This window comes from Homarus americanus, unplaced genomic scaffold (genome assembly GCF_018991925.1).
Source record: "Homarus americanus isolate GMGI-L3 unplaced genomic scaffold, GMGI_Hamer_2.0 scaffold48354, whole genome shotgun sequence".
NCBI lineage: Eukaryota > Metazoa > Arthropoda > Malacostraca > Decapoda > Nephropidae > Homarus > Homarus americanus.
Window position 1 is genome coordinate 2,241,995 of NW_024723833.1, and position 12,423 is coordinate 2,254,417.

At 34.8% G+C, this 12,423-nt stretch overlaps 1 protein-coding gene across 3 annotated transcripts in view; it reads left to right on the forward strand.

The window, feature by feature from the left end:
- Window positions 1-12,423, forward strand: part of LOC121863733 (SEC14-like protein 1) — a 77,082-nt gene that overhangs the window by 25,643 nt on the left and 39,016 nt on the right. For all 3 annotated transcript variants that reach the window (XM_042362484.1, XM_042362485.1, XM_042362486.1), the window contains exons 5-10: window positions 3,563-3,678; window positions 4,420-4,609; window positions 5,763-5,851; window positions 7,061-7,219; window positions 8,414-8,526; window positions 12,263-12,368. In XM_042362484.1, the coding sequence (XP_042218418.1) occupies window positions 3,563-3,678; window positions 4,420-4,609; window positions 5,763-5,851; window positions 7,061-7,219; window positions 8,414-8,526; window positions 12,263-12,368 (773 nt within the window). The remainder of the gene's footprint in view (window positions 1-3,562; window positions 3,679-4,419; window positions 4,610-5,762; window positions 5,852-7,060; window positions 7,220-8,413; window positions 8,527-12,262; window positions 12,369-12,423) is intronic.

Here is a 12,423-nt window from a genome sequence, read left to right on the forward strand (position 1 = left end):
TATAAGAGAAAAACTTAAAAGTCACTCTTAAGGACAGATAAATAAATCAGCACACTGTCAAACATATCACCCCCCCCCCCCCATCTTCCCAGCCAGTAAACAGACCATATGCATCCCATAATTTTAGCTGTGATAATTTATGAGTGTTTGTTTTAACATAATACTACAAAAAACAAAGTTTTGTTTATTCTAGATGGGCTGAGGTGTATCTGGGTAGACTCAGTCTTTTTAGTATTTTGTGTTTCTCTCAAGTACCAAACTAAATTATTCCATTGAAACAACACTTCAATTTAGTGCGAATTGAATATGGTTTAAAGCGACCTCTCTTGGAACTTATCTCGTGTTATATCGACGTTTTACTGTACACATTTATTTTCATTCATATACAGTAATTATTGTCAAAAGTTCTACTGGAAAGTACTGTACTCTGCAAAGTTGTTGTACAATCATTAGCAATATTTTCTGATATATTTACTTCAGTAAAGTATTTTGATAGTTCCAAATCCTTTTTGTGTAAAATAATCTATCATTATTATTAAAGAAAAACAATTTAAGGTAAAGAATATTGAAATCCAATTATATAAGTAATTACACAATTTAAAGAGAGAGAACTTGTCAATTCTATTCAAGTTGCCAGGTATTGCTAGACTGTGAGTGTGACTCATTTTTTGTGGTATAACTTATTACTGTACTATGCATTATTATGCATATTTCAATTAATAAATTCAATTGCATTTTCAGTTTGTTACAGGGTACTTCTGTAAAAATGTATTTTACTTTTTTAAGATGCAACAGATAATACTTCATTACTGTACTTTATACAGCACAGCAGAATTTTGATACATAAGTTACAAAATAAATAAAATTATTTCAACATTATTCCTCAAATAACTGAACAATATGTGGATTATATATTCATTATTTTTAGCAAGATTCAGAGTCACCATCACTGATAAGGTAACCACAAAACATTTCTAAAACAAATTTTAAGATACTGATAGTCTTTTTAAAGCATATTAACATTGTGCAGTACCTTTTAAAACACATAAATTGCATTTGTTCCTACACATTATGGGTTAAATTAATTTTTTTTTATCTTGGTGCCCCCCCCCCTCCCCCAAAAAGGTTTTGTTCCACCAGAAAAAAAACATTTGCATCACTACCCAGGACCCCCCCCCCCCTTGGATCCACCCCTGTATAAAATTGATCTGAATTGTGGCCCCTGAAAATAAGATGCCTAAATAACATAGGTCTCTCAGTCTGGTTCATATAAGGAAATGGAATTTCAAGATAAATGTAAAATTTTTCTAGGTTCATATAAAACTACAGCATGCAAATGGTTTCTTTTAGACAGCCCACAAGGATGGAATCAAGTTTTCAGTTTCATTTCCTTCCAAAATGATGATCAGTAGTTATGTATAAGATGGTAAACTTTCTCAGTTTGAAATTAATTAGATTTTAGTATTGAACCTTATATTTAATGAGTAATTTATAATTTCTGTTTTTAGCTGCTAGCAGTTGTTCAAATACAGTACAGTACATACGTACCATAATTCCATGTTTTAAATGCTCTTGCCTAATGCTGTACCCAAATTCTAATTCAAAACTTTTCATGAAATAACAGTGTATGTTTTAAGGTCAAAGTTTCTTGGAAGTTAAAATAAGTGCCATTGACCTGGTTGATTTATATACTGTAGTTAATTCTTGTTATCAGAATCATGTTACTGTATTATACCTTTGGATGTTAGTTCCTAATTTTGACCACACAAAAGTCAAACCAGCATTATTTTGTCTTTCTTTAATCTAACATTTGTGTTTGCAAATGGAAATTGTGCTTCTTTATGTTTTAAGTCTAAGATTATAATTAATTTTAAGTCTAACTAACTTAGTACAGGTTGTACCCCTCTAGTCCGGCATTCTATGGTCTGGAAACTCCCGTGGTCCGGAACGATTTTAGTTTGTCCAATAGGTAGATAGGCAGCTTTCTTTATTTTTATTTATTTATTTTTTTACTTATCTGAATTATTATTATTATTACAGGAGTATTAAATTTTTGCCCCTCAGGCCCCAATGTGGGTCAGTGACCTATTCCCGGGTGGGCTAATCCCCTTAAAAAAAAAAAAGCCGCGGGAAATTAAGGTTTGTTTACATCCGGCAGTTCGGCTGCTCTCTCTCTCTCTCTCTCTCTGCTTGTCTATACAGAGTACAACATTTAACCCTTCAATATATATGAGCAGTAAATAAGTGTTGCTTTCATATTCTTATGTAGAGTAATGACGATATATTTTCACATGTGTGCCCTTACATACGAGCAGTCTCACTTTTTTTTTTACCATTAATGATTAGCTACTTATATTGTTCCATTTATTAACATTAAATAACATTACAGGTACTTCAAGCAACCATATTCATTTTTTTACATTAATTTTACTACAGCTAAACTCAGGGTCTTATTTTCTTCAGTTTTATATGTAGAACCAATCAGTCACTGGTTTCGTAACCTTTAACATAAACAATGCCGGCAGCCGTCTCGTCTCCTCTAATATTCCACGTATTATTAATAAATTGTATTGTTAATTTTGCACACACGTACATTAATTCAATAAAAACAAATTCAGAAACATTAATTAAAATATATATGAACAGTAAATAAGTGTTGCTTTCATATTCTTATGTAAAGTAATGATGATATGTTTTCACGTGTGCGCATGCGCACTTACATATGCGATCTCTCTTTTTTCTTTACCATTATCGTTAGCTACTTCTATTGTTCCATTTATTAACATTAAATAACATTACTTAAAACAACCATATTAATTTTACTACAGCTACAACCAAGGTCTTATTTTCTTCAGTTTTATATGTAGAACCAGTCAGTCACTGGTTTTGTAATCAACGAATACAATGCTGTGTCATTTCCTCGTGTGTTTTAATATTCTACGTATTATTAATGAATTGTATTGCTCATTTTGCACACATAAACATTAATTCAATAAAAAAGACATTCAGTAATAAACAATAATGAATCTTTTGTACATAAGAGAAATGACGCTGTTTACACGATTATGCACGTCGTCTGCACGTTGGCGGGCCGTTCAAACCCGTCGAAATTCAAGTTTCCGCCGTCAAAATTTTTATTTATTTATTTTTTTGTGTGTTCCAATAAAATACGTTAAGAATTAAAAACTCGCGAAATTTGAGAAGCTACTATATGACATTTAACCCTTCAATATGTCTTCAAAGAGACCATGATGCAGAGAAAGTGGTGCTAGTGCTTCCAGGCATAAGCACAAGTCAATATCTATCCAGGAAAAGGGTGAATTTCCATGGTCCGGCAATTTCCATTGTCCGGCACCGGTCAGGTCCCGAGGTTGCCGGACTAGAGAGGTACAACCTGTATGTGCTTGGAAGTGCACGTGTACATGATCTTCAATGATATGCATTAATTATTCTTGAAGACTATAGATAAGTTCTGTACATTACAGTACTGTATAATAATGTTGTTTCCTTCATTAGTGGCAATACTGTATATGGATATACTGAGGCATTTATTTGTCAACAGACAATAACAAGCTGGATGCAGACTACATTAAGAGATGTCTAGGAGACTTGACTCCCCTACAAGAGTCACGGTTGATACAACTTAAGAAGTGGGTTGGTGAACTACAAAAAGGGAAAGTGAGTGTGAGAGATACAATTCATATACAACATCTTAGTTTATTTTTTAATACATGATTACCCTTATGTACCAGTTTAATCTCACCTACTGAAGACTTTAGTTATTTTTATTATGGAGAAAGAAAATGCAATTACAGAATGCAAAGACTGGGATATACAAATTAAATACTGAGCTTACATTATTTTGTGGGTGTGAATTATGGAGTAACACCCCCTTACTGTACTTAAAAACTCTACACATGAATAATTTAACAAACTTATACAGTAGTTCCAATACTGTATATTCAAATATCTTGTCAAGTGAAATATTCATGTTGCACTGTCAGGTCAACCATTGACCCAGCTGTTTTTCTATCTCATTGTATAGCCTCTTTTCTCATGCATACTGGTAACTCTTTCAAAAGTTCTTTACCATAATAAAGCATCATGGTCAGAATGAAGAGTGAATATACAGTCTCCATTCATTTACTGTCATTTGTTCATTCCTGCAGCTGTAGTAGATGTGTTCTGCTATGGTCTACTTTCCACAACAAGGCGCCAAGTATCTGTCTGGTTTACCTGTCACTTAACATACCATAAGGTTGCCCACCACCAACACATCTTCCAAAAACCATTCAGTGCCATGAATCACATTTATAACATAATTTATGATAAGCCATATTGCATTTTCATTTTCCAAATTTATGATAAGTTGTACAGCATTTTTATTTTCCAAGTAAAAAAATGCAAACACTCTTCCAGGTTCCAAGTGATACCTGCTTGTTACGATTCTTGCGAGCTAGAGATTTCAACATTGAAAAAGCACGGGAGATGTTGAGCCATTCTCTCATTTGGAGGAAAAAGAACCAGGTGGATAAGATGATGAATGAGTACCAGGTACCTCAGGTAGTGAATGACTATTTCCCAGGAGGATGGCACCACCAGGACAAAGGTGAACATTTGTTACACATACTCTCATTCTTTCTGTGTTAATGTACTGACACTCCACCACAGTACAGTATCAGTTATTTACCTCTTAATACTTAGCTTTTTAATTTTTTTAGATTTTAAGCAAATTATAAGATGGTGATTTTATATTTTGTGGCTTTATGGTAATTTAATTTTTAATTTGAGGAATTTTAATCCAATTTAGGTAATTTTAGAATCTATCTACAGCTTTTATTGTGCATTGTTAATACATGCTGCCATCCTGTCACCATGTTAGTGTCTCTTATAACACAAAAGTGAACATACTTTTTGTACATCTCTCCTTCCATCTTGGCCATAACCAGTTGATTTGTGTACAGCACTAAGCCTACAGGTCTAACCTTGGAGACTTAGTCATTAGTGGCTGGCAACTAATCTGACAAATATATAACTTCTCTGTTATAATCGTCACCCTTGAAAAGGAGATTTTGAGGCAAAATTCACCATAGGAGGTTTTTGAAGCAATTTAATATGGCTGTCCTGTAACAGTAGCTTGGCATGGTGCATACACGCTTGTGTGATGTTTGTGACTTTCTTTTTCAAAATCTTTGTTTTTTGAGAGGTTGATTATTTCCCAGTCATTGATGTTTGGGTTTACCTTAAGGCTTGGTGAGTGCTTAGTGTGAGTTGTCTGGCAGTAAGACATTAGTTTACAACTGTGTTTCAAGGAAGCTTAACATAAGGATGCAACTCAACAAGACCCTAGATAATAATAATTATCAGTTTTCTCCTACATAGTTTGAAGAATAATGATACATTTTGTTTCCTGTGTTTCTATGGCAACCTTAATGTTTATATTAGACTCTGGACTGGCAATTAACCAGTGTACACTAGAGATTACCGTACAGGTGTTGTCTTACTGCTTGATGGGATTTGTTATTTTAGGAAATTAAAATATATTCTTAGGTTATTCTGTCACTGAGATGTTACTGACTTTATTAAATACTGTATATAGTTGAACAGCTCTTATTTTGCACCTTTTATAGACAGGTAAAGTTGTAACTGTACCTGTATTATCATGAATGTAATGAATATAGCTTAATTTATGAGTATCATCCTTAAACACTATACAGTATATGAAGAGTTATTGACCGAGAGAGAATATTGTTCTTTTTCAGAAAGTCGACCATTGTACCTCTTGCGTTTAGGCCAAATGGATGTTAAAGGCCTTGTTAAATCTGTTGGCGAAGAAGGACTCCTAAAACATGTGAGTCAGTACTGTACATTTATTATTTTGGGGGAAAAATTCTACTCTGGGTATTGGATTCAGGTTTGTAAGGAATGAAAAGAATTGTAAAGAATAAGTACTGTAATTTCTTACTACGTACTGCCTACTGGAATACTTTCATGAGCTGATAGATTGTGTTCACAGAATATGTGCTTATAAAACTCTAGTTTTCTCTTTGTATCTTCACCAAGCTCAACAACTACAGCATGCTCTCACAATTCGCAGATTTTTAATTCACAGATGACACCCTTGATGTACCCAAGAATGTCTAAGGGTAGTGTTAAATTTGCTGGCATTTTTGCAGCAGGGACAGGGAGTCATTCATTCTAGAGACAGTAATTTCTTTTATCTGTATTGTATATACTGTATGTGTGCATGTGTAGACACACACAAAACACAAACAAATAAATGATAATGGGAAATCCTCTCACAAATAATCAGAAACAAGACAAAAAAATTATTAAAATGTGAGAGTCTACCCTCAAGTCAAATCTGTGCTTTATTATTATAGTTAACAAAGCACAGAGTTGACTTGAGGGTAGACTCTCACATTTTTAATACACTCTTGTTTTCTTGTTTCTGATTATTTGTGAGAGGATTTTCTCATTAATATTTATATGTATGTGTTTTGTGTGTGGCTGTGTGTGTCTACACACACACACACACACATATATATACAATACAGGTAAAAGAAATAATTGTCCTAAGGGCAAATACAAAAAGTGAATATACATTTCATTGCACACGAATAAAAATGTACCCCCTCCCCTGGTCAGCAAATGTTATTCGCTGATTTGGCTATTCGCGGCCATTTTGAGAACCTAACCTCCGCGAATTTTAAGGGCAAGCTGTACTTCTGGGAAAAAGATATTTTAGTAACTTGGACTCAACCTGCTATTCAACTTTTATTGGTCACATCTGTATCCTTCCTCAGCATAAAAATAGGACTCTACAGACTTACTTTACTCTTCTTGAAATTTTCATGGGTGAAAGGTGTTTAATGCATAGATGATGCACATCAGGTGAAGTCCCTCCAATATACATCATTATCCTAATTTGGGGGGAATTGACCCGAATCTCCATAGGAACTGTTCAGCCAACAAGTCTTCCGCATTCTTTATATTCTTGAAAATTTATGTTACTAAAGATAATACATTAACCATTTTACTTAAAAATTTCTTGTTCTAGACACTGCATATATGTGAAGAGGGTCTTCGTCTGACAGAGGAAGCCACAGTTAGTCAGGCACGTCCAGTAACCACATGGACACTCTTGGTAGACTTGGAAGGTCTCAACATGCGCCATCTTTGGAGACCTGGCATCAGGACACTGCTCAAGATCATTGAGGTATGACTTTCTATACTTCATCTATTGTGTATACTAAAGTTGGGTTTAAAATTAATATAAATGGTTGATTAATAAAAAAAGCATAATTTTTACTTGTACAGGAAATACTGCTATGCCCATTCAGTCTGCAGGGTTATGCCTACTTTGAAAATAACATTACATTACAGTTCCAAAGTACAGGGTGATTCAAAATTCTGGAATTGCAGTACCTGTACATAATTTTTTTTGGGTGTGCGTGCGTGTGAGATAATTCCTCAAACTGTGAACCCCTGACAAGCACACACACATCAATCCCTGAATGGACGATGGATATTTATTACTTGTCATTAACACATCAATTTTAGCACATTTATTTCTTAGTGCATTCTTTAGATTGTCAATAGTGTTTAGTTTCATGTTAGAAATCACTAATTTCAGGCTAAAGAACACATAAGAACTGAAAGTTCAGTCTTTGTCAAATGCTTGTATTTTGAGCAATTATTGAAATATCATTGGAAAATAAATATTCCTCAGACACATGACCATGGAATCATGTAAGGCTGTATAATGATGGTTTGCAATTACTGTACAGTATTTCATTATGTAAAATGGAAAAATTGTAGAGTGGAGCACAACTAGAAGAATGTCTGATATGATAACTCAAGAGTGTCATAATTTAACCCAATAAAACTTTCAGAAACTTTTTCCCTGCTTCACATTCTGTATATAGTTCATAGATTTTGAGAATCTTCAGCCTGAAGAGTGAGGTCATATTGCTAACATATAATCCATCATACATCATCTCTGTGTGTATATCTGACCATAGTTATTTTTCATAAATGGGAAAATAGAGCATTAATCCAATTATCTGTTTTGGAGTTAATGAATTGGGGGGGGGGGCTAGTTTGCTGTCAGCTGAATTTAATGTTCATTTGCCAGCTCTCATATAACCCGCCGGACCAAACATCCTCTTTGTGTATGCTAAAAGACTCTCCACAGTCTTGTTGTTTTGAGATCATACACCAAGTAACAGAAAAGATTGTACACCTCTAAGTATTATAATCTGCATATTGAAGTGAATTTAGTATAGAAATTTCCAAATACTTACGGTAGTTAAGATGGCATTCAGCCACTTAGATATTTACTGAGATAATTCTGTAGAGTTTTTATCTCATTCATTTTATTTTCTTAGATGAACTTTTTCTTGTGACCCAGATCGTGGAGGCAAACTACCCTGAGACGATGAGTTGTGTTCTGATCATCCGGGCACCTCGTGTCTTCCCAATCCTCTGGACTCTTGTGTCAACCTTCATCGATGATAATACCAGGTACTGAAGTTTCTCTCTGTCTGGCCTGGCCTGGCCTGGCCTTTCTTCTGCTGTAAATTTGCTGCTAAATCACTTCTTTTTTTTTTATTTGTATCCAAACCTTAAATTTTAGGTGTTTTCTTATTATTTTATCTTTCATAGTTTCTCTACTTTAATTTTGTTTGTCTTTTCCTACTTTCTTGATTATCCATTCCTGTGTGTGTGTGTTCTGTTGTGAAGGCAACTCTCATCCCTCTTATATGATGTAAATTTTATGTACACCCACTAAAAAATTATTCGGCACCCTTACGGCGTGATACAATATGACACGGGTGCCGAATAGTATTTTAGTGGTTGTACATTTAGTACGCAGGTAATTATGGTACAATAATGTTATGTACCAACTTGTGAAATACCTTAGCAGAGAATTCAGGTGAAGCTGCAGTGTTTAAAAGAAGTGGGGGGAGATGGTCATTAACTTTATTCAGGAAAAGGAGATTCACAAATTATTAAAATTTTGTTTTAATAATACAGTCACCCCTCGTTTAACGAACTCAATCCGTTCCAGAAGGTCGTTCGTTAACCGAAGAGTTCGTTAACCGAAACCATTGTTTCAATGGGTTTTTTGGTAATTGGTTTCAGCTCACCGAAAATTTCCTAAATTCAAAAAAATGGTAGAAAAGTTCACTTACTTAGAGGTGTGTATGTAGAAGGCTCCTGGATGATGATGATGATGATGGGAATTAGAATGGGGGTGGAGGAGAAGGAAGAAGAGAAGTCATTGGGGTGGAAGAGAAGTCACCCCATGGCAAGATGTTACCTCCACTGAAAACAGAGAGAGACTAACGCCTGTTTGCTGTGTTAAGAGGCTGGATGCCACGCATTAAACTAGTCACTTTACCTTCAGTTATGTTCAATAATTGTTAAAATGACTAAAAAATTGAATATTAAACTTTTAAAATTATTGAATAGTATAAACTTCTTGATATTTACTAAAATAGTAAGGAATTTAAGCCCTAGAGCCGATTAATGTATTGGCGGACTGATACTAAAGCTGGTTGCCCGGTCAGTGCAAGCGAAAACATGTTGAGGTCGGTTCGTAAGAAATTCGTTAACTGAATTTTTGTTCGTTAACCGAATTGAAGATCCTTATGGAAGGCAGTTCATTAACCGAAATTTCGTTAACCGAGGCGTTCGTTAAACGAGGGGTCACTGTAATACGATAATAATAATAAATAGTGGTCTTTTGTTTCTCAAAAGTGCCAGTTCTTCTAAAGAACCTCTGGCCCAACAGCCCATCCATAACTGCATACAATTTTTCTGATCTCTGCCACAAGAGGCTACTTGACTTGTGTAGTACTGTATTCAACTAAGCGCGCCCCTACTGAACAAACAGCAGCCCTACACGCAGTCATATACAGTATTCTGATCTAGTACGGTCTGTTTGCTGCCCTACTCCACTTTCATTCTGTACTTCTATGATCCCCAGGAAGAGAACTTATAGATGAGTCATACAGGTTGTACCTCTCTAGTCCGGCAACCTCGGGACCTGACCAGTGCCGGACCATGGAAATTCACCCTTTTCCTGGATAGATAGTGACTTGTGCTTATGCTTATGCTTATGCTTGGAAGCACTAGCACCACTTTCTCTGCATCATGGTCTCTTTGAAGACATATTGAAGGGTTAAATGTCGTATAGTAGCTTCTCAAATTTCGCGAGTTTTTAATTCAACGTTAAATAATAAAAATTTTGACGGCGGAAACTTGAATTTCGACGGGTTTGAACGGCCCGCCAACGTGCAGACGACGTGCATAATCGTGTAAACAGCGTCATTTCTCTTATGTACAAAAGATTCATTATTGTTTATTACTGAATGTCTTTTTTATTGAATTAATGTTTATGTGTGCAAAATGAGCAATACAATTCATTAATAATACGTAGAATATTAAAACACACGAGGAAATGACACAGCATTGTTTTCGTTGATTACAAAACCAGTGACTGACTGGTTCTACATATAAAACTGAAGAAAATAAGACCTTGGTTGTAGCTGTAGTAAAATTAATATGGTTGTTTTATGTAATGTTATTTAATGTTAATAAATGGAACAATAGAAGTAGCTAACGATAATGGTAAAGAAAAAGAGAGATCGCGTATGTAAGTGCGCACACGTGAAAACATATCGTCATTACTTTACATAAGAATATGAAAGCAACACTTATTTACTGTTCATATATATTTTAATTAATGTTTCGGAATTTGTTTTTATTGAATTAATGTTTGTGTGTGCAAAATTAACAATACAATTTATTAATAATACCTGGAATATTAAAACACACGACGAGACGGCTGCCGGCATTGTTTATGTTAAAGCTTACAAAACCAGTGACTGATTGGTTCTACATATAAAACTGAAGAAAATAAGACCCTGATTGTAGCTGTAGTAAAATTAATGTAAAAAAATTAATATGGTTGTTTGAAGTACCTGTAATGTTATTTAATGTTAATAAATGGAACAATATAAGTAGCTAACCATTAATGGTAAAAAAAAAAGTGAGACTGCGCTTATGTAAGTGCGCACATGTGAAAACATATCGTCATTACTCTCCATAAGAATATGAAAGCAACACTTATTTACTGCTCATATATATTGAAGGGTTAAATGTTGTACTCTGTATAGACAAGCAGAGAGAGAGAGAGCAGCCAAACTGCTGGATGTAAACAAACCTTAATTTCCCGCGGCTTTGTTGTTGTTTTTTTTATGGGGATTAGCCCACCCGGGCATAGGTCACTGACCCACATTGGGGCCTGAAGGGCAAAAATTTAATACTCCTGTAATAATAATAATTCAGATAAGTAAAAAAAAATAATAATAAATAAATGAATAACCGTAAAGCTGCCTATCTTCCTATTGGACAAACTAAAATCGTTCCGGACCACGGGAGTTTCCGGACCACAGAATGCCGGACTAGAGAGGTACAACCTGTACCATGGAGTATGGGTTTTTTGAACAGGTATTTTGAATTACCTTTTTATGTTGGAAAGTTATCATAGGGCAATCTTTACTTGATGCAAAATGACTGACTGACACTGCAAGAGTGTAATAATTTGCACAGCAAGGTGAGGTCTTATTTGAGCAGGTCCTTAGTCAGACCTAGACTCATGACTGACTGCCTGCACAGAAGGCAGAAACTGGAGAACCAGGGTTCCTGGGACAGCTTGAAGCAAGATGTCCAAATTTTTGACAGTGGTAGCATTGAGTGACCAAAAACCTGTCATAATCTTTGCATGTGTACAGGCCAACATAAATGTGTCCTTGAAACTTCTCTATGGGATTTCATACTTCAGGTGACCTCTTCATGACCACGAGTTTATTTTCTCCTTTTGTCTTTGTGAAAACAAGGGATTACTTGAAGCCTTTATCTAACAGTTCTTGAATTTCATTATTCTTCTCAGCAATGCCCGAGACTATTTTGTCATCAGGAAATGTAATAGGAATTATGTGCAATTGCCATTTTTGCATTATTTTTTTATGTTCAAACACAATGAAGTCTTAAGTGTGTACCAAAACAGGAACTCATTGCCCCACTAGCCTTCTTCTTTCACTTCGCGGTGGGGAGTCTAATAACAAATGAGCCAGTTCTTGTTTCCCTGTGTTACCCTTTTTACCTTGTCTTCTAGATAATGTTTTATTAATTTATGTTATAATAAATGATATGGTAATTAAACTAATGCATATCATGCTCTCATTTTCAGGTCCAAATTTCTGTTTTATGGTGGAAATGATTACCAAGGACCTGGTGGCTTGGTTGACTACATGCCAAAAGAGAATATCCCCGATTTCCTAGGAGGAGAATGCAAGGTGAGTTATATTTTTTTTTTTTTTAATGAGGAATTATGGAGATTAAACTTTTTAA